Raw genomic sequence first — 22,199 nt, forward strand, 5'->3', positions numbered from 1 at the left:
TGAAATCATGGTTACATTAAAATGCAGTAAAGTAAAAGATTAAAAAGTACTTTTTCCAAACAAATAGTCTTTCAAGTATTCTGAAATATTGTAATGCCACACAGAAACATTGAAAAAACTTGTTTTAAGGAATAAACAGTCCTTCCTGATTTATAATTACCACATAGTTTTCTCTGATTCAACAATTCCAAATTATTGTGTTTTCATTATCACTCCATATTGCCTGGCATACTTGTAGGTGTAGCAGTATAGAGGGATGTTTTCATTCATTTCAAAGAAAGTCGATATGTTATTGTCGGGCTGATAAATCATATTAGATTTGTCGATCAAAAAAAAATGTCTGTAGTCATGCTTCTCCTAATTGTCAAATGATTCCATCCTTTCAACTTTATTTCAATATTATGTGGGATCCAAAATTTGCATGAATTTTTTCATGATTTTTTATCTTTCTGTCATCTCCATATATACTTACAAATCTGTTTTTCTCTTACATGTAGCTATTTTTCATCTTATTGTGCTGTTTTACCCACCCATTATAGAAAGAGAAATTGATGATATTAATCTGAAATTCTGTAATGCATATGACAAATTGCAAAAAGTAAACATACTATTTTCTCATCACAAATATGTGTGTTTGACCCCAAAAGTAATCACTATGTTTTTGCTTGTAAATTGGTGAGAATAAACGGAACTGCAAAATATTACGCATTTACAGCAGTCCAAGTTTAAATCTTCATATTTTCTTACCGTACAGAAAGGAAACACCGCCCTCCACATCGCTTCTCTCGCCGGACAGGAGGACATCGTCCGCGTCCTCGTTGAGTTCAACGCCAACGTGAATGTCCAGTCGCAGGTAAAGAAACTGGTGAGAGAGGTGTCGTCATCGACTTTTGTCATCGTGACAGCTTCTTGCACTTTCATCCAGCACAGAAAGAAACATGGGATGTTATTATTAGGGGGAAAAATGTCCGAAAGCTTAGTGCGCCAACAGACTCGATCGTGAACAAAGTTTGGTTTCATTTTTGGATTAATTGTCAAACTTAATCAAAATCTATTATCATCAAGCTATTACACACTAAGCACTGACATGGTCGTTAATCTTTCTTATTTACAAAAAAAAGAAGAAAACAGAATAAAATTATGCTCTTAGATGACACAACAGTCATTGTGAAATTATGAAATATTAACTCTTGATTAACACTTTAAGTAAGACATTGTCCCGAATTACCAGTTTGCATACTTACAAAAAATATTTCAAAGATTTTATAATAACAATTTGATAGAAGTCTCAGTTTTTCTAGGAATGGGAAATTTTCATTTTAGACTCTGAATATTCTTCATGCTTGAAATAAAAAGAAATAAAAAATCAGAAATTCAAAAATAAACCTTTGTGAATAGTAAACTTCATCATAAGATAACATGGAGTTATTTAATGTATCCAATCAATTTTGAAAGAATTTGAATATAAAGTTATTTTTGCAACATTTATAGATCTTGGTAATTGTAAAAACTTGTGATCCTAGTGAACTTGTGATAAAAGTGGAATATTTGTATTAAGCTGCTATGTCAGTAATAAAGCTTGTTTATTACTTATTACACATTAGTTATTAGCTTGCTTGCAGGGCACCCATACACTAGCTTTTGGTGTTTGAACAATTTAGTTAATTCGTGTTATGGTCGCTTATAATAACGTTTTGGTATATCCGTAACACCAGTATATTCCAGTTGTTCATTTCTTATTTTCATATCCAATAACTTTGCAAAATAAGTGAAATACATTCAGTCTAGTTACATCAAGTTTTAAGAAAAGGGGAGTAATGTTTGAAACAATTAAGTCGAAAAGCTACTTGAATAAATAGAGCATGAACCACATTTATAACGTTAAATTTCTCCTTGCGTAAGCCAGATTAAATGAATTTATTACTTCATGCACTGAAAACAAAATACCAAAGAATTCATTATCAAAATCATAGAATATTTTGGTTGTTTGGTTTTGGTTGGAATTGGGATTAATTTGAAATAAAGAGTCTTAAATCATTGTAATTACTTTTTTATGTTAATTAGGACGAAATATGTACAAGCGAGGAAACAAGTATTAACAGATTGCAAATAGATCAATTTCTGCTGCAAAAGGATATCTACTCAAAGCATGCGTGTAGGACACAATTAGATTGATTTTATCCTTATTGGGAGTCAAATATCAGTCTATGTTTACCAGCTGTGCCGAACGATGTTGGATGAAAGTTTGAACAAAGTCACTTGATGCACCTCTGCCAACCAATTTAAGTGTTTATATTATTCATGTATTTTCATTGTATGGTAATGATGATGACAGTGATATTTACGATAATGATAGTGATATTATGCAACATTTATATAAGTGTATACATGTATCTAAGTGTTGCATATTATTATTATTATTTTAGCCGAAAGGGATTCAAGTCAATGTAAATGAAAACATTTGTTAAGATTTTTATTGTGCTTTAGTGACTTCCACAGTTGAACTTCATACAAGGGTTGAAGATTCAACTCCCAGCCAAGCTTGAGTTACCTTTGAACAGACATTGGTCCTCATGATCCACCAGGTTTAAATTAATTCTTGGTGACTTGCTAGGTTATACTTCACTCTCTGAAATTTTTTAACCAACCTACCGGGTTTGTTAACATATGAAGAACTGTTTGTGAAGAAAAATCTCTCCATTTGTTTTGCATGCAATTTTAGTTCAACAAATAATTATTAGGTTCATAATTATGTTAGCCAACTTAATATTTTTCTTTTTGAGAGTATTGTTTGAGTTGGACTGTGGGTGAGTCCAAGACTTAGACAATGAACCCTAAGACAGGGAATGAGATTGAGTCACTGTCTTGTGTCAGAAATAACTGAGAGCAAGATGGTACCCCTTGAAACACAAACATTTTCAAAGACATGTCTCAAGCAAGGCATTCCAAACTGACAGATCAAAGTAAAGCAATGTGATTGACTCATCTATATTGAGCCTCTTTTCAGCCTCCTACTAGAGACAATAAACATTTCCCTTTGAGACAAAGAGGTAGACCAAGACATAAGAGTGTGAGACTGAATTGAGACACAAGACACATCATCTCTGTCTCATAACACAAGACATCCGAAACAGACGGATCAAAGTAAAGCAATGTGATTGACTCATCTATATTGAGCCTCTTTTCAGCCTCCTACTAGAGACAATAAACATTTCCCTTTGAGACAAAGAGGTAGACCAAGACATAAGAGTGTGAGACTGAATTGAGACACAAGACACATCATCTCTGTCTCTGAACTCAAGACATCCAAAACTGATGGATCAAAGTAAAAACAATGTGATTAACTCATCGAACAGTGCCTTGTCATTACCTCAGCTTCCCACTAGAGACAAGAAACATTTCCCTTTGAGACAAAGAGGTAGACCAAGACATAAGAGTGTGAGACTGAATTGAGACACAAGACAAATAATCTCTGTCTCAGAACTCAAAACATCCAAAACTGACAGATCAAAGTAAAGCAATGTGATTAACTCATCAAACAGTGTCTTGCCAATGTCTCAGCCTCCCACTAGAGACAAGAAACATATCTCTTTGAGACAAAGAGGTAGACCAAGACATAAGGGTGTGAGACCTGAATTGAGACACAAGACACATAATCTCTGTCTCAGAACTCAAGACATCCGAAACTGACGGATCAAAGTAAAGCAATGTGATTAACTCATCAAACAGTGTCTTGCTTTGAGACAATGCATCAGCTTCCCACTAGAGACAAGAAACATTTCTCTTTGAGACAAAGAGGTAGACCAAGACATAAGGGTGTGAGACTGAATTGAGACACAAGACACATAATCTCTGTCTCAGAACTCAAGACATCCGAAACTGACGGATCAAAGTAAAGCAATGTGATTAACTCATCAAACAGTGTCTTGCCAATGCCTCAGCTTCCCACTAGAGACTAGAGACATTTTGCTTTGAGACAAAGACTGATATTAAGACAGCATCTGATATTGAGATGAGACACGAAACACACTCTCTTGAGACATGCATTCAGACTGAGATGTATCTCAAAATGAAAGATGATTTATGAAAGTCCATACTGGTCTTTGTATTTTATACTTGCAAAGACATTTTATGGAATTAGTAATTGCATGAAAGTGAAAATTCGTATTACAATTACCCTTTCCATGTTAGGATATTCTGAAAAATAACTTGCATTCAGGATAATGCTTTACTTTGTCAAATTTCACTTTTTAGAATGGCTTCACCCCTCTGTATATGGCCGCCCAGGAGAACCATGTTAAAGTCGTCAAATTCCTCCTGGCTAATGGAGCCAATCAGAACCTTGCAACAGAGGTAAGCAACCAATCACAAGCCTGCAATTCTTTAACTGCATCTTTCAAATTCAAAACTGGGATGAGGGCTCTTAGCTGCTGAGGAATACTGGTAGAATCTGTAGTTTTAGTGCTGTATTAAGGAAGAATGGTGCTCAGAGTTAAAAGGAGAATGAAACCTTTGGAACAAGATAGCTATTGTTTAAAACAGAGAAACCAAACAATAAGATCAATCAAATTTTATAGAAATTGGTTAAATGATGAGAAAGTTATGGGCATTTGAATGCCGAGAATGCTAATGCTATGGAGATCCTCTCTTGTGTAACTAAGACTTGTGATGTAACCAAGACTTGGGATGTCACATTTAGTTTTCTATTATGTATAATTTGATTGGTTTCAAAGGTTTCATTCTCCTTTTAGAAGCTTGGTGAAATTCTTAGAGGTTTTAAGGGACATTTTGTCTTATTTCCTTGTTTTCAAGAGAGAAAACAAAGAGATTATGCATGCAATAACAACAACAATGTGTTCCGGTTGAAAGAAAATAAATCAACCCCCCCCAAAGATTTGGAAAGAAACTTTCTTGGTTCCTATCCAGCTTTATTTATTAGGAGCCCTCATCTCATTACTAACATTGGTTTTAACCGGAGCAACTTTTGACACACGAATCTTGCAACGTTGTTTTAATGCTTTATTAATTGCTCATGAAATGACTTGCTCATAACACTCACTGGTCCTTGCTTCCATGCATTATCCAATTTAACATGGATTGAAACTAACTCATTAATCTTCAATTTGCAGGATCAGCAGCTATCTTTTTTATATTTGATTATAAAATGATGCATACTTAGTTTTTTATTTTGTAAAAGTATCATATGAGACTAGATCTGGAATATTACATAGACTTAACTACTGCACAATTCATGTTATTGTATCCATATTTTATTTTATTGCATTCTGATATAAAATTCATAATAGATAATCTCAATAAACTTATTCACCAATTTCATGTGTTACATACATTTTATATATCATATGCAATTATGCAATTCGTAATTGTAGATTATCTTAATATTAGGTTTCTGCATTTTCTGAAATTATATCAAATATTTATTCTTTCTTTATTATTTTTTAATCATATACATGTATATATTACACTTTTGATAAAAAATGTATATACTTGTAGATATTACAATTAGTGATAAAAATATTATATGTAATATTAATTTCTAAATGCACAAGTTATCACTCCACCCTTTAAGATCAATATTCTTGCAATAGATGAAAAATGAAGCAAATTAAAATGATGAGAAAGCTCAATTTAAAACAAAGAAAATGAATTCAAATATCTGTCTTTATGCACTTACAAGTCAATTGAACTATTTAAATGTTTATGGTGTATGTATTATGTTATGTGTCATGTGTATGTGTGTGTGAGGGTAGGTGTTTTTTTTTGTATTTGCTGAATATTGAGCCAAGCCCATGTAATCTACATACCTTACAAAAGGGGGATTACCCCCATAGTTGAAAGGGAAACCCCCATAATAACCATAATAGCATAATTAAGAAAGCATCAAATTTAAAATTAAGTTTGTTAGGCCTACAGAAGATCTACAGTCACAGTTTGATATTATTTATTAAGTTACTTTGACAATTTTTTTGGGTAAAACTCTGCCATTTTGTATGTGTGTTCTAAAAATCATGTGACTGTTTTCTGTTTTTGTAAGTCCTGAAAACAATGAAATTTACTATGAAGAAAAATTGAATTCTATTGATACATCTCTTCTTTCTTTTTGTTGAAAAAATCATTTAATTTAGTTAAAATCATACATCTTTCATCGTATCATCTTCAGTCTTTTTCTTAGAGGCTTTTCAAAATCTATTTTCAAATGTGCTTGCCTCCTTTTCATGACGTCAAGATTTTTTTTTTGCGCAATTAAGCAATTCTTTTGCCGGATCATCATTCCAATTTCTTCACCTGCACCCTCCTCTTATCAAAGCAGTCAAATTTAGCTTGCTCTTTTATGATTATCCCCCTCTCTCTCATTTTGAATCTTTGCATGATCACATCGCTATTCGAAAGCTCTTTTCTCACCAACTCTTTTGGAGTAAATTAAGCCCCCCTGGTTTCCAAAGAAATATTCACATCAAAGCAATACACTATCATTGCACAACATTTATTTTGTTATCATTTGAGAGAAAAAAATGAAAGTATATATTATTGTTTTTGTAAACATGTATTTATTTTAAATTGTTAATTGAAATCATTGTCTTAAAAATAAGCATCCACATTGATTCCGTGCAATTTGAGTAGGTGTAATGATACAAAGTTTGTGCAGCTGTATGAAGCCCATATGATCTCTGTCCTCTAATGTTAAGTCCCTTTCCTCTTTGTGCTGAAGAAAAAATAATTTTGCAACCAACTTGATTAGGGAGTGTCTGGCAGGGCTAATCACTGATTAGGATGGAGCTCGAGGCTTGCGTAGGATTCCTACCGAAAGACGCTTTGAACATGAAAAGATCTTGCGTGTTTGGGAGCAGAAGGTTGTTGCTCCATTCCTGGGTGTATGGCTAGACACCTTCTAGCACTAAAACAGATGCTGTGCAAAGATCTTTAAGATTATGAGTAAGCTCATGGGGAAGGCCAAGGGCAATAACTTTTGAAAGATTCACCCTTTTAGTAAATTGTCATTTATTGAAATATCAAGAAAGGAATAAAATATAAAAGAGAGAGAAGAGATTCCAATCAAGAGATGTTATCCAGTTTTGTCAGACTTTATGTATTCAAGCTTTCAGATTTAAATAAGAAAGAAAGAGCACCATTAGTTATGAAGTGCTGTTTTTCACTGGGATTAGATCTTTACATTTGTTATACTTCAGTCAAGACTTATAAAATCAAATAAGAAAAAAAATGATGTTTTTAAAATTTCATGGTAATCATATCTCAAATATATGAAGTATAATGCCCAAACCAGGGAAGGTGCCTTGATAGTTTGAGAAATATTGAGAGTCAAATCTGTCTGGTCTATTGTACTGACCACCTCATCATTTTTTTCTTATCCATTTGTTCATGTCAATGTAGGGTATTTGTTCATGGGGATCTGCATTTTTTTTACAATATCGTTTGGTGTGTAAAGGTCTCAATGTGTGATTGTCTTTCTTGCGTTCTAGGTCTTGTACATTTTACTGTTACATAATCCATTTTGGGAAATTTGTCACCAAAGGAATATATTTTAAGAAATTATATGGCATACATGCTTTGACTGCTTCAGGAAATGAATTTGTTCTCATTCTTAAAGAATGCTTGAATTAAATTTTGTGTTAGTTTGTAAAACTGACATGCATGAATGATCTATCATTCCAAAATAACCGTATAGACACAAACATGGCATTCTGAAGATTTTTAGCTTGAAGTAGGTAGCATATATTATTGGTAAAGTTTTTTGATGGTTTGATGTTTAGAATTCAAAGACAGTATTGACAATTTGATGATTCAGACTGTTATGTGTCAAAGAGGTGGTTTCCATGGAAATTTGAGTCAAAATTTATGTTAAATTATTGTGGAGAGTCAGTTGTGATGGTGTTGTTCGTGATGTTATTTTCTTCTTTCCCCCAGAATTAGTTACAAAATTCCAATACAATTTAATTGATGAACCCTGATATCCCAAACACTAACCCATGTGTTCCAGCATTACAAATCACTACTGAATATCAGATTCAAATTGGCAGTTAAAAGTGACATAATATGTATGGTGAAAATAACACATGGTGAAAATAGCATTATTATTATTTTTTTTTTTTTTTGGGGGGGAGGGCATTGGCAATAAGATATATATATATATATATATATATATATACAAGAAGATCATTTTTCTATTTATTTATAGGCTATTTAATAGAAATTTATCAACAGATGAAATGAAACAAGCAAAGCTTTTTTTAAAGGTTTTTAGTGAGAAAGTAAAACTGCCTCTTTTCCTCTCTTTTTGGGAGTAGATTGTCAAAAATGGTTTACTTATAAATGAAATAGTTTTCTTTCTGGGAATATTGCAATAATCTCAATCACCCAACTTCTGTCACAATCCTAATATGAAATGGCTTTGAAGATTAATTGATTTTCATCATGCCTAATATATAGTAATAGTTTTTTTTTCAGCGGTAATTAAGAAAAATGAGAAAAAGAAGCAATTTTGATACTCTCACTGTTTTGTCATATATCACCAAAAATCTATTTGCAATAAATTTGACTCCAGAAAACCTTCCTTCTGATTACTAATTGAAATAAAAAAAAAGGATATTCTTGAGGTTCAGTTACATTAAAAAAAAATATTTCTTTAAGAAAGCTTATGAATAAAAAGGGGGCAGGGTAGTAAAATCTTACTTCAAAATGTAGATTTTTGCTTTGTGTTGTCACTAAGCAGTGATTTAATGTGTGTGAATTTGGCTGCATTGGATGCTATGTAGCAATCTCCTTTGCCGAGATATGCATGGCTGAAATAATTCTGCTTACTTTTCTCGATCGGAATGGACAGATTTTGGAAAGCCTCTAATACATGTGAATGAATGCGTGTGAACTGAATATTAATGTTTTCTCAAAGGTCACAAGCTTAAACTCACTTAATACCCATATTTTGTCAATTTTTTCCACGTCTTTTTTTGTACCCTTTTTTTATCGATTGCAATTGCATGGTGAGTGTAGGACGGCTTTTTGCCGCTAGATGTCGCGACCCAGCAGGGTCACGATATTGTCGTGGAAACGCTCTTGCAACACTCACGACCCCAGTATCCGAACAAATCGGAGGTGAGACCGCCATTTTGTTTGGTTCCAAGTGTCTTTTATTATTTTTCTCTTTCGGCACCAACTGATGCACTAATAGGATGGGCTTTGTCAGCTGAGTCTCACTAGTCTATTAGTATATGAGTCTGCATCATCTGTTTGTGGTAGTTGTATATTAATTGTTTATTTCGTTTGTTTATTTCTTTATTTTCTCCTCACATTTTCTCTCTCCATCAAGGAGAGGATTCATGTAGTTTGATAGAATTTTCTTTTTCCTATGATAGTGTTGTGCGATGTCGTGAGAAGGTGACTTTGTGACTTGCCTGCCTCGCATGATTCCTGTGATTCAGAGCTGAAGTTGCATATCAGTGATTATTTCATTTTGTGAATAGAACAGAGCCAATTTGAGGATCGGACAAAGATTCCATCGACATTTAGGAAGAAACACTGTCATGAAGGAGATTAGCTTTTGTCGTTTATTTATTTCTAGTTTTATTTGATCACTTTTTACCGACTTTTTATTTTACATTACAAAACCCTTGTAAAACAGTAACCAGGAAACACATTAAAAAAACATTTTGAAAATATAGAAAACAGGTCATGAGGAAGCAATCTTTGCTTTTTGTATCACTGTGCAACAAATTTTTGAATGATGATTTCTTTTGAGTAGTGAGTTTGTTTTTTAAATTCTATCATTTTAACTTTGTGAATATATAGGTTTGTTTTGTATTCATAATAATATCTCAATGAGAAACACAATACAATTACAATTTATCTCTTGGCAATAGCTTTGGGTCAGTTTATGGGGACCTATATTGACGTCACAAGATTATCAGCATATAGAATAGTTATAATTCAGAGAACTTGAAGACATCTTAGAATGTTAAAACTAATGAGATATTACCAACCCTTTTCCTATGTGGGGGGGGGGTGACTAATAAAAATGACTACTACATGAAATTTGCTTCAGCATAATGCTTTTCTTACATTCTGCCCTGTAATTTCACTATTCTAACTTAATCTTTACTTTTCTATTTTAATCATAGATCTTAAATCTCGTCCGCACTCTAACCAAGCATGTTCACTCATCATTCACTCATTTCTGTCACTTTTTTTTCATTTTGTCTTTAAATGTTTTCAGTTGTTTTGTATCCACATGTTTTGTGTGTTATCGATGGCGTATAGCACGTTTTGGTTGTTTGTAATCTCATCTTTTACGTTATTTTGTGTTCAATCCGTTTTCATTCCAAAGTTCGTTTTGGAGTTTTCTGTTCTTGTCAATGTTGTTTTACGTAGGTTTTATCATTAACTGGGAGCTCAACTATTGAGCTAATCAAGAAAAACAAGAAATTCATGATTATTTATGAAATATTATTTTTATGTACATGATCCCTTGTTATAGAACATGGTTGACATTCTTCTAGGAATATGAAATAGAGATACAGATGGGGGAGGGTTCATCCAAATGAAGAGAAATTTGAACATTTTTTTTCCAGTACAATGTTACAAGCTCACATGTAATCCTGAATTAGAGACCATTAAAAATGTGAAGTAACAGTGAGACAAATTGTCATGAAATACAATTCTGTTTTATTTTTTTTAATGGAACATGCAATATAGCAATTTGAAGTAAAATTCTAGGATTTGAAGAATTATATCAACTTTAATCTAGCAATCTGCATGATGAATTAAACAAATTTCTAAAATATGAAATTGTAAATTTTTCATTTGAAATGCCCCTTTTCATGCACTGTGATAAATGAACGAGCTCTTTATTCATCCTGTTTACATTATTTGAATATTTAGATTTACAATCTTCGTGAGATATTTTCATTTCAATCAAAATTCCTTCCTGGCGATTCATTAAAGTGAAAAATGTGCCTTTTTGATGGAGCCCTGCTCTTCAGCCTGTGGTGATGATCAGATAAAAAAACATTTGAAATTCAATTTATCCTATGACCAATAAATTCATTTGGAATGAGATTTTTTTTCCGAAATTGTCATGGTACTTTAGTTGAAAACCCAAATCTGGGTATTCCTCTATTCAATTGGAAGGGACCGATGTATTTACCACATTGAGAAATCTTGGTCATACTTTTGAAGATGAACATCAGCCGAATTGGTGGGGGGGATCTTGTTTTAAGGGCATTTAAATACTGCATGCCCTGCCACATTTTTTTTTTCGATATATGGAATGAACTCTCTGACTTATTACACATCAGGACATGCCTAAGACTGTTCATTTTGACTATGATGCAAAGGTATACAGGTGAAATCAGTATTTATAAACCGTGTGCCGGCAGCTTAGTAAATTGGCAATGCTAGAATGCATACAGCATCCATCCTGCTATTTTTTCCAAATGCAGTTCATCAGGATATTTAACTTAGAAAATTCTATTTTACTTTTGATAGCTAATCCAAATGAAACATTACAGATATTTAAGTGCTAACTTAAAAAATTTAAATTTATGCAAAATGTTTTGTTGATAAATATACAAGAATCATGAAAATCATGTGAATATTGAACAAAAATTAAGAAAAATACTGGTAATTAATAAAGTAGCAAAATCATTTGGAAAATTAGTGGGATGATGCTCCAAATACTATGGAATGCCATCGACACTGTATGGAATGCCACATGTTAATGATTGATTTACAGCATGAATGCCTGTTGATATTGACTGTCATTTGAATGATTTTTTTTTTTCAGTGAACTGCATGAATTTCACGAGTTTCTAACAATTCTAGTCTGTACACCTAACCCATTGCGTACTGGAACTGTTTGGAATCCTCTTTCTAAGCATATGGGAATTACAGGATCCAGTAGGCAATGGGTTAACATCGTCACATCATCATCATCGTCATCATCATGCATGTTAACTAACACTGATAACAGGATATGATCTTAGGATTGCTGTGTATAGAATCATATATGATCAGTGCATGCTGACATTATTTTGGGGACCTTTTGGGTTATTCTGTTGATTTGGTGGACTGGGACACGATAATATGGCTGGAGCACTTCGAAGCGAATCTAAGTCGATGTCTTTCGGCGTGTTCATACAGAGAATCGTTAAAAATGGTTATTTTTTCAGGAATCGAAAAACCCTTAAACCAACCCGTTTCTACAAAGCGAATAATCCGATTAATTCACATTCCGCGTCTTGGAACATGGCAATAACCACCTCCCAGAGGTGGTAATGAGAAGCCGTATTTTTGCGCACTGCAGTTTATCAATAAACCACATCACGTCTGTTTCTACAGGGAAGTTTTCGGGAATTCCGGATGCTTATGCGGATAAGACTGCTGAACGATTCTCTGTAAAAACACACCGTTTGAACCCGTGTGCAAGCTTTAACTCATTGGAAAATGACTGGTTAAACTGTAACACATGTCTTCCTAAGACACCTTCCCACATACATGCAGTCTCCCTCAGGTTAAAGTAATATTATCTTGTAACAGTTCCATCATCTCATCATGATTATCCAAAGTCCCTTTTGAAAAAATGAATTAATGATTTAAATTGTAAGATGAATTTTCGGTCTCAGTAGAGATGATTTATTATTGAACAGTAGTCTATTAATATCTCGCATGTCAAATTTTAGAGCTTTCCTAGTTATTATTAACATTTTGTTATGAATGGTGATGAAAAGCAATGTTTTGACATTATTACACTGAAAACGTGCATGGTGTAGGCAAGGGAAAATTTCTATCAGCGATTACAGAATTTGCATTAATCGCACGCATTGATTAAGTGCATTTGAAATATGCAGGTCTCTGTTTTATTTTTTTATCCAAATAAATTGATGACATGTTTTAATATCCATAATGACATCATGGTGGGGTTTTTAGTGGAAAGAAATTTCCATGAATGGAAATTATTCTTTGATTCATCATTTTAAAACTCTGAAATAAGTTTATGATTTCTTAATAAAAAATTTAATTAGAAGAATTTTGCTCATTTTATCTAAGGAGAAAAGAAGCAAATTCAGTACTTTTCATTTTACATAGAGATCCTCTTTCTTTTAGCCAAGTTAAAAGATGTATTTGAATTGAAAAATTTAGTTTCTTACCAGGATGTCTCTGGTGCTTTGCTCAACCTATGATAAAAAATTAGACCATTTATTGCTTTGCCTTAATATGGGAAACCTCGTATCTTTTGTTCATTAGGATGGGTTTACACCGCTGGCGGTTGCCCTCCAGCAAGGTCATGACAAGGTCGTTGCTGTCCTGCTGGAGAACGATCGTGCGGGCAAGACTCGGCTGCCTGCCCTTCACATCGCTGCCCGTAAGGACGATACTAAGGCCGCTTCGCTGCTTTTACAAAATGGACACAATCCAGACGTGCCATCCAAGGTATGATTTAGTTACCTTATTTGTGGGAGGGGCGCAGGGAAAAATTAAACGGGGGCTCGGGGCGAATTTGCCCCCGAAAAATTGCCCTACAGAGCCCTGGAAAACTAATATAGAGCCCCTGAAATTTGCATAGGGTCCAATGTGAACTTTAATAAAATGAGGCAAATTTAGTCTGGTGAGCTCACAAGTAGCCCCAGAAAAAAATTACTCTAGACGGATGGGGGGTTGGGGTCATTAGTCATTATATATTTCACGCTCTTGGAATGAATATAACAAATAAATTAATGTAATGATAAAATAGGAGTATATTCTATTCAGACTTCAGTCAGCATTACGTAGAGGTAAATAGACTGTAATCAATGATAATCTTTTTTTTGGTGGGGGGGAGGAACAAAGCACTTGTTCATCCAAGAAATGTGGAAATAATTTGGGATGGTTTTAGAATTCTGTTCATTAACAACAGCAATGACACCATGGCTGTACTGGCCATGTTGGGGTTGTAAGGAGCAGAAAGGGTTGGTTTGTGTGTTTGGAGGGGGGTACTTTATTTTGGGTAAAAAAATATCAAACAAATTGAATGGAAGGAACATATATCATCAGTAATGGTATGCTAAAAGTTAAAATGACAATTCATTTCAAGAAATAATATTAAAGTGATAGGTAATTATCATACTGTAGTCATATTTATTAATCACACCTGAAGTTTTGGTACAGAATGATTGTGATTTCATGATTAATTTAATGATTTTTGTTTATTTGTCACATTCTGCAGTTGTAAAAAATTCTCCTGATTTCATGATTAAATGAATGATTTTTTTTTTCTGTGACAGAGTCAATTCACTCCGCTGCATATTGCTGCTCACTATGGTCATGTCAACGTAGCTACCCTTCTTCTTCAGAAAGGAGCTTCAGTGGACTATAATGCAAGGGTGAGGATTACAATCATTCAGATGTTAAAAAAAATTGGTGTTTGGATTCAGAAGTTTGATTTTTTTGTTGTTTTGAGATGCTTTGTTTTTCTAGGAAGCTCTAAATGATATGGGGCTAATTGATGATATGACCTTTGTTTTTGACAAGGAAAATCACCATTCTGCAAGTCGTAATCTTTCCCAAGCCACATTTTAATGTATGTAATTGCTTTTTATTTTATGTAATTGAATGGAATTGATCCGGGCTGTCAAGTTTGACCACTATCACCACCATCACCACCATCACTGTCATCATCGCCATCAGTGTCACCATCACTATTACCACCACCATCACCACCATCATCATCACCACCATCATCATTACCACCACCACCACCATCATCATCATCATCATCATCACCATCACCACCACCACCATCATCATCACCACCACCACCACCATCATCATTACCACCACCAACATCACCACCATCATCATCACCATCATCATTAACATTGCCACCATCACCATCACCACCACCACCACCACCACCACCACCACCATCATCACCACCACCACCACCACCATCATCATTACCACCACCACCATCATCATCACCATCACCACCACCATCATCACCATTACAACCATCACCATCATCATCATCATCACCACCATCATCATCACCACCACCACCATTATCATCATCACCACCATCATCATCACCACCACCACCATTATCATCACCACCACCATCATTACCACCATCACCACCATCATCACCATCATCATTACCACCACCACCATCACCACCATCACCACCATCATCATCACCATCATCATTAACTTCACCACCACCACCACCACCATCATCATCATCATCACCACCACCACCACCACCACCACCACCATCATCATCATCACCACCACCACCATCATCATCACCACCACCACCATTATCACCACCACCATCATCATTACCACCATCACCACCACCATCATCATTACCACCATCACCACCATCATCATCACCATCATCATTAACTTCACCACCTCCACCACCACCACCATCATCATCATCATCATCACCCCCACCACCATCATGATCATTACCACCACCACCATGATCATTACCACCACCACCACCACCACCACCACCATCATCACCACCACCATCATCATCACCACCCTGAAATGATTCATTCTTCATGAAATGGTAAAGCCATTGGTTTTTCATATTTCTCTTCTTCTTAGAACCATATAAAACCCCTCCATGTTGCAGCAAAGTGGGGGCGTGTCAATATGGTCAACACCCTCCTTGACCGAGGGGCGTGTATTGATGCTAAGACCAGGGTAAGTTATTTTCCAAAATTCATTTAATTAATATATCGATGAACTATTCAATTTATATGTACATTTATTGATCTACTAAACCACAAAATGTTGGGTCATCATATCATGTTTAGCAAGCTCAGTTTCATTTAAAATTTACCAAGGAATAACATTGAGCTTGTTGTTGAATTGATAATATTGAATCAATATATGTCAAAGAACAGTAGAAAGTGCCTTATATATAAAATTAAAAAAAATCTGAAATAACATGCCCTGAAATTGAATACACAATGAGTTTAATAAATGATTTTGATAAATAGTTGTGATCAGTGTGTGAAAATTATTTTGAATCCATCAATCCAGCTAAACTGCCATTTCTAATGATTTTTGTAAGTGTAGAGCCATTCCCCAGAGCCATTTTTCATTTGTTGGCATGGGACTTTGTAACTTGCATGTCGACTGATGATCCTTTCTCTATACAGGATGGCTTGACACCTCTTCATTGCTCAGCACGCAGTGGACACGAGCAGTGTGTTGATCAGCTGCTTGAGAGAGGAGCACCAATCTCAGCCAAGACAAAGGTGAGACGTCCTATAGAGATCTTTCATTGGTCTTTCAGAGATCTTTCATGCCATATGTGATCTTTCAGAATTCTTTCCATGGACTTTTACTGGTCTTTCAATGATCTTTTAATGATTGATCACAACTCTTTCAGTGATCTCCGCAAAAATCTTGAGAGACTGTCAAAAGATCCTGGAAAGACTAATAAGAGCTTTGAAAGTTCATTAAGAGATTGCTGAAAGACTGCTGAAAGACCATCAAAAGACTATTTTCCTGAAAGACTGTTTTGAACCATTTCAAAAGGTTTCAAAGATCATGGAGACCACAAAGGTCCGTTAAAGATCAATCAGGAATTATGAAATACCTCACAGATTGTTGAAAGTTGATTGAAATACCTCTGAAAGATCAAGCAAATTTCATGATCTTGCAGTGGTCTTTCAGAGGTCTTGCTCTCTGTGGAATGAGGGTTTTATCAGTATAAAGTTTATTTTTTAGTCAAATTAAGATTTCATTTTATAAATGCATCGCCTCATACTAGCAATTGATTTACATTGGATTTGATGAAATTGTGGATATACCTGAAAAGTTGCATCTCAGCTAAGCCTATTTCAGACATCCATGCAAATTTCAATTATGTGCTCAGTCCCTGACATAGCACTTATTTACTTTTGCAAGGCATGTATCTTTATTTACCACTCCAATTCACGGCTCCATTATACAAGGCCCATCTCATACAATACTGCAATCGATTTAAATCAAAATGACTTTTAGATCTATCTCAAATTAGTGCTTAATAAGAGATGATAGTCAAGATTGATCTACATTGTTACAGTCACTATTTCTAAGTTATCTTATCCTGGTAATTATCATTTTGAGTTTTCACAACTCTTTCTTTCCCCTTTACAGAATGGACTTGCCCCACTTCACATAAGAGATGATAGTCAAGGTTGATCTAAAGTGTTACGGTCACTTTTTCTAAGTTATCTTATCCTGGTCGTTGCTTTTGTAATTATCATTTTGAGTTTTCATAACCCTTTCTTTGCCCTTCTTTACAGAATGGACTTGCCCCACTTCACATAAGAGATGATAGTCAAGGTTGATCTAAAGTGTTACGGTCACTCTAAGTTATCTTATCCTGGTTGTTGCTGTTGTAATTATCATTTTGATTTTTCATAACCCTTTCTTTCCCCTTTACAGAATGGACTTGCCCCACTCCACATGGCAGCCCAAGGAGATCATGTGGACAGTGCAAGGCTCCTGCTCTATCACCACGCCCCTGTCGATGATGTCACTGTCGTAAGTTCACATTCCTATCGTTTTTTTTTCTTTGAAATTACAACAGGAAAGTCAAACTTTCCAAATGTTCAATGTGACAGTCCAAAATATTCTTTAAAAAAGGAATATGTTTCAAGCTAGATAGCAGAAATGTTTTGGAATGATACCAAAATGGTTTTGTTCATCATCAAATCACGAGAGAGAAGAAAATAATCATAAGAATAAATAAAATATTGATATTTTCAGCTTCCCATGATTTTCACATTGGCCTAAAGATAATAGAGAGTAGTTGCAGTGAACAATTATTTCATGAGAAAGTCTTTAAAATCAAGGTTAAGTTGCCACAATATAATCATACATGTAGATCTAAATCTGGTACATTGAAATAAACTTATCTTTGTGAAATTATGAAATCTTAGCCGAAAGCCGGTAATTATGATGATCACTAACACAAAAAGCATATGTGGGACAGTGTATTAATATTGTTTGGAAAAATGCCTGACATATTATGGAATTCTGTGCTTACATGTATATAACTCATTTCTCAGCAATTACACATTTTTTTTCCAGAGCCAATTGGCAATTATTCTTTATTTATACATACAAAAACTTGGGTGGTCATTTTATTGGATTCTGTTCGAACTTATTATGAGATTGTTACCACAACTGGTAAAGCCAACTCCAAAATGTGGGTTAAGGTTCTATTCTTATTTAGTTCTATTCTATTTTTTTACCTTTAATTGTTTATTTTTTATTCAGGATTACTTGACCCCTCTGCATGTTGCTGCTCATTGTGGTCATCACAAGGTAGCCAAACTGTTGCTTGACCGCAAGGCCAACCCATCGGCCAGAGCTCTGGTAAGTCCCATCATCTTGGCCATTCTGCCAGTTTATCCTTTCTACTAAAAATTTGAAGGTCACAATCTTTCTAAGACAATTTTGAAAAAAAAATTGCATTTTTAATTCAGAATTTCTTTGTTTCCTGTGTAGAATGTATTCACCCCCCTTCATATTGTTTGCACCATATGGTGCGATTCCTGAATAAAAGACATTTGAATTAAGCAAATCATTATACACTCTAAATTGGCAACATGATTAGAACAACAAAATCAGTATTAGATATGCAATTTGGCAGCTTTTTGTGGAGTTTATGCTAGCATACATTTCAACTCATGCCATAACCATTGTTGTTTTTCAAAGTAAGAAAATCAATAGAACATTAACGTGGGTTGCCAATTTGAGGAGCAGAAGCAGATTTCTGGAATTTTGAATAAAAGCTGTGTATTTGCTATGTTCCTTTGTAGAATGGATTCACTCCTCTTCATATTGCTTGTAAGAAGAACCGAGTCAAGGTCATTGAACTTCTCCTGAAGTATGGTGCGTCTGTACAGGCCATTACCGAGGTAGGTCTATAGCATGCTTTTCATTAAAGTTCAAGTCCACCGTAGCAAAATGTTGATTTGAATAAATAGAGAAAAATCAAACTAGCATAACACTGAAAATTTCATGAAAATCGGATGTAAAATAAGTTATGGCATTTATAGTTTCGCTTATTTTACACATAACAGTGAGATGCACAACTCAGTGACGTGCAAATTAGCCAGTTGATGATGTCCATCACTCACTATTTCTTTTGTTTTTTTATTGAATTATACATTATTTAATTTTTTTCAGATTTGACCATAGGGAACGATGTGACTGAACCATATAGTATTAAACAGCACTAATTCCACATGTTCTTGGAGGAATTAATCATTTTTTCACTTGTCAATGAAGAGAAAATTACAATATTTCACATTTCACATTTCATGTAATCAGATGCAAAAGAAATAGTGAGTGGATGATGTCATCAGTTTCCTCATTTGCATACCGACCTGGATGTGCATATAACTGTTTTGTGAAATTAAGCGAAAATTTAAAATCTCATAACTATCTTATTTTACTTCCGATTTTCATAAAATTTTCAGTGTTATACTTGTTGGATTTTTCTCTTTATTCAAATCAAGTTTTTACTGGGGGAGGACTTGTCCTTTAACTAAGGCAGCCTCCCATATATCTCTGTACTCATAAAAGAAGAGTGTATTAAGCAGACATGCTAAGTACAAAGGCCAGCAATGTGTGAGATGCTTAGATAAGGAGTTCACTGCTTGGCAATAGATTGTTGTACATAATATATATATGCTGTGATGCAGGATTGGGAAGGAGATTTATGGGGGAGGGGGAGGGGGGTGGCAAGAGCCCCTGTTATGGGACTCTCGTGCTTATCTTGGCACGTTGATTTAGTTTCAGTTTAGGGTGGGTTTTCAATACTATTCAGTACTTTACCCCTTTTATTTTTAGATGGAGGAGTAATATTCATTTTCTACAAATGGCTATTCAAAGTTTATGTCTAGTATTTACCAATAATACCGTAACTATTTGGGAGTAGTACTTTCAGGTTGACATTCTTCTTGTTCAAATTGCATGGTATTATGATTGCAGTCAGATAAGTCTTAGGCATATTTACAGAGTGATTTTGCTTTAGAATCTGCTCATTTGATTTAAGTAGATTCCTAAGAAATTCCTTCATATTCGATTACCTCAACTGATCCAGAATCCTGTTTCTTAGATCACTAGAATATTCAAATAATATGAAATACTTGAGACTAACATATATATTTAAACCTTGATCACTAATAGTGTGACCCCCAAAGTTGTACTTACATTTTATATACTTCTTGATTTATATATAATATTGTTTCCCATCATTAGGAAAATATATACTCCCCTTTCCTATGAATGGACAAATCCATCTTTAGTTTACACATGCTTTTATATCAATCAGATGAACTAATACATTCTTACACTGGTAAATAGAGTTAAGTCATGCTGATGTTGTCATGGTTACTGGTTCCGAACAAGAAAGTAAAATAAATAAAGATTTTGATAGAAATCAATTAGTGAGATGTAACTAATGATTTCAAGGAACATGATAAAATCTATTTTAAAAAATGCATATGTGAAAATTGGATTGAAAAAAAACAAACTAAGAGATTAGAAATTGAAATTAAAAAGTAAATTGCCAAAATTAAAAATGCAAAATAAAAATTGGAAATTTTGAAAAATAATTTTAGAAATTGAAATGAAAGGATAGATTGATTGGAACCAGCAACCTGGACAGCAGAGTTCATCATTGATATGTATTACATAATTATAATTGTGCCTCTCTCATCTTTAGTCCAGTCCCACCTACCCATTTCCATGTATGGTATGTTTGTTTGTTTGCATCCCAACAGTCTGGCCTTACTCCTCTGCATGTTGCCGCATTCATGGGCAATATCAACATCGTGATGTACCTCATCAAAAATGGCGGAGGTGTTGACGAGACCAATGTGGTAGGTTTTGATACTCGGCCAAATAGTTTGTTTTGTGTCACGAAAATTGGTCAATCTGTTTGAGAAAGGATTTTTTATTTTAATGGATTTTTCATTTCATCTTGTTCTTTAAAGCAGTAGCAACAACATTTATGCTATCTGATGAAACTGTATAGGGTTGAGAAATTTTACCAAATCAATGCCTTGTTACAAATAGACATTTTTATCATTTATTTGAAATGAAACACAGTTGAATATTGATATTTAGAGATACTCATGAAAGAGGAATATACTAAGTTTAACAATCAAACAGATGTTGATTTCAGTCTTCCTTTTTATGAAGACAATTCTTTTTGATTTTTATAATATTTCTTTTGAAAAGTAATTTAAATTAGAAAAAGAGTGAGCTTGATTAATTGTTCAAATGTTATTGTTCCCATGCTAAATGTTAATCTCCTATCATAGCGTGGCGAGACTCCTCTCCACTTGGCTGCCCGAGCCAACCAGATTGAGGTCATCCGTGTGTTGCTAAGCAACGGGGCGAAAGTCGACGCCCGTGCCCACGAGAACCAGACACCACTTCACATCGCTGCTCGCCTGGGCAACGCTGAGATCGTCAAGTTGCTGCTCGACAACGGGGCGTCGCCCGATGCCCAGACCCGGGATCTCTACACCGCCCTGCACATCGCTGCTCGTGAAGGCAAGGAAGACGTTGCTAGGGTGTTGTTGGACAACGGCGCCACGCTCTCCATGACAACCAAGGTAAATCTTCATGGGAGTGTTTCATTGTTAGCAACTTTAATTGACAAATTAGCTCTGAGCCAATCAGAGGCAAGAATTTCAGTACCTTGTAACTATAGTTGGTGACAATCACTGACCATTAGTTTCATGAAATGCTTCCCTGTACTCCGTTTCATAAGGCTTGGTATCAATAACTAAAACAACGTGTACTTATACCGTAGAAATAATAATAATACTTCTCTTATATAGCGCATAATAAACTGATAGTTTTGTGCTTTACAATAAAGGAAACAAAATTCATGTAATACAAACAAAGAAAATAGACCCTAGTTATTTGTTTGGAAAAGATGGGTTTTGAGTAAGGACGTGAAAGTTGAATAAGTGGATGCCTGTCATATATGTAGGGGTAATTTGTTCCAAATGGTTGATCCAGCTACAGCAAATGATCTGCTACCACAAAAGTTTGTGTGGGTTTTGGGAACTTGAACAAGTACTTGTTTGCTATATTATCCCGGCTAAGCTAGTCTACAGATTCTTGAGGAATTGCTTCCTGCCTGTACCCATTTA

At 34.6% G+C, this 22,199-nt stretch overlaps 1 protein-coding gene across 30 annotated transcripts in view; it reads left to right on the forward strand.

The window, feature by feature from the left end:
- The window catches only part of LOC121431809 (ankyrin-2-like), a 132,919-nt gene that overhangs the window by 24,278 nt on the left and 86,442 nt on the right, over window positions 1-22,199 (forward strand). For 28 of the 30 annotated variants that reach the window (XM_041629551.1, XM_041629552.1, XM_041629525.1 and 25 more), the window contains 12 exons: window positions 755-853; window positions 4,255-4,353; window positions 9,028-9,129; window positions 13,276-13,461; window positions 14,292-14,390; window positions 15,625-15,723; window positions 16,185-16,283; window positions 17,461-17,559; window positions 18,298-18,396; window positions 18,843-18,941; window positions 20,814-20,912; window positions 21,357-21,653. In XM_041629551.1, the coding sequence (XP_041485485.1) occupies window positions 755-853; window positions 4,255-4,353; window positions 9,028-9,129; window positions 13,276-13,461; window positions 14,292-14,390; window positions 15,625-15,723; window positions 16,185-16,283; window positions 17,461-17,559; window positions 18,298-18,396; window positions 18,843-18,941; window positions 20,814-20,912; window positions 21,357-21,653 (1,476 nt within the window). The remainder of the gene's footprint in view (window positions 1-754; window positions 854-4,254; window positions 4,354-9,027; window positions 9,130-13,275; window positions 13,462-14,291; window positions 14,391-15,624; window positions 15,724-16,184; window positions 16,284-17,460; window positions 17,560-18,297; window positions 18,397-18,842; window positions 18,942-20,813; window positions 20,913-21,356; window positions 21,654-22,199) is intronic. The other 2 variants (XM_041629541.1, XM_041629555.1) reach the window with 1 other exon arrangement.

The sequence above is a fragment of the Lytechinus variegatus genome, chromosome 18, assembly GCF_018143015.1.
Source record: "Lytechinus variegatus isolate NC3 chromosome 18, Lvar_3.0, whole genome shotgun sequence".
Classification (NCBI taxonomy): Eukaryota; Metazoa; Echinodermata; class Echinoidea; order Temnopleuroida; family Toxopneustidae; genus Lytechinus; species Lytechinus variegatus.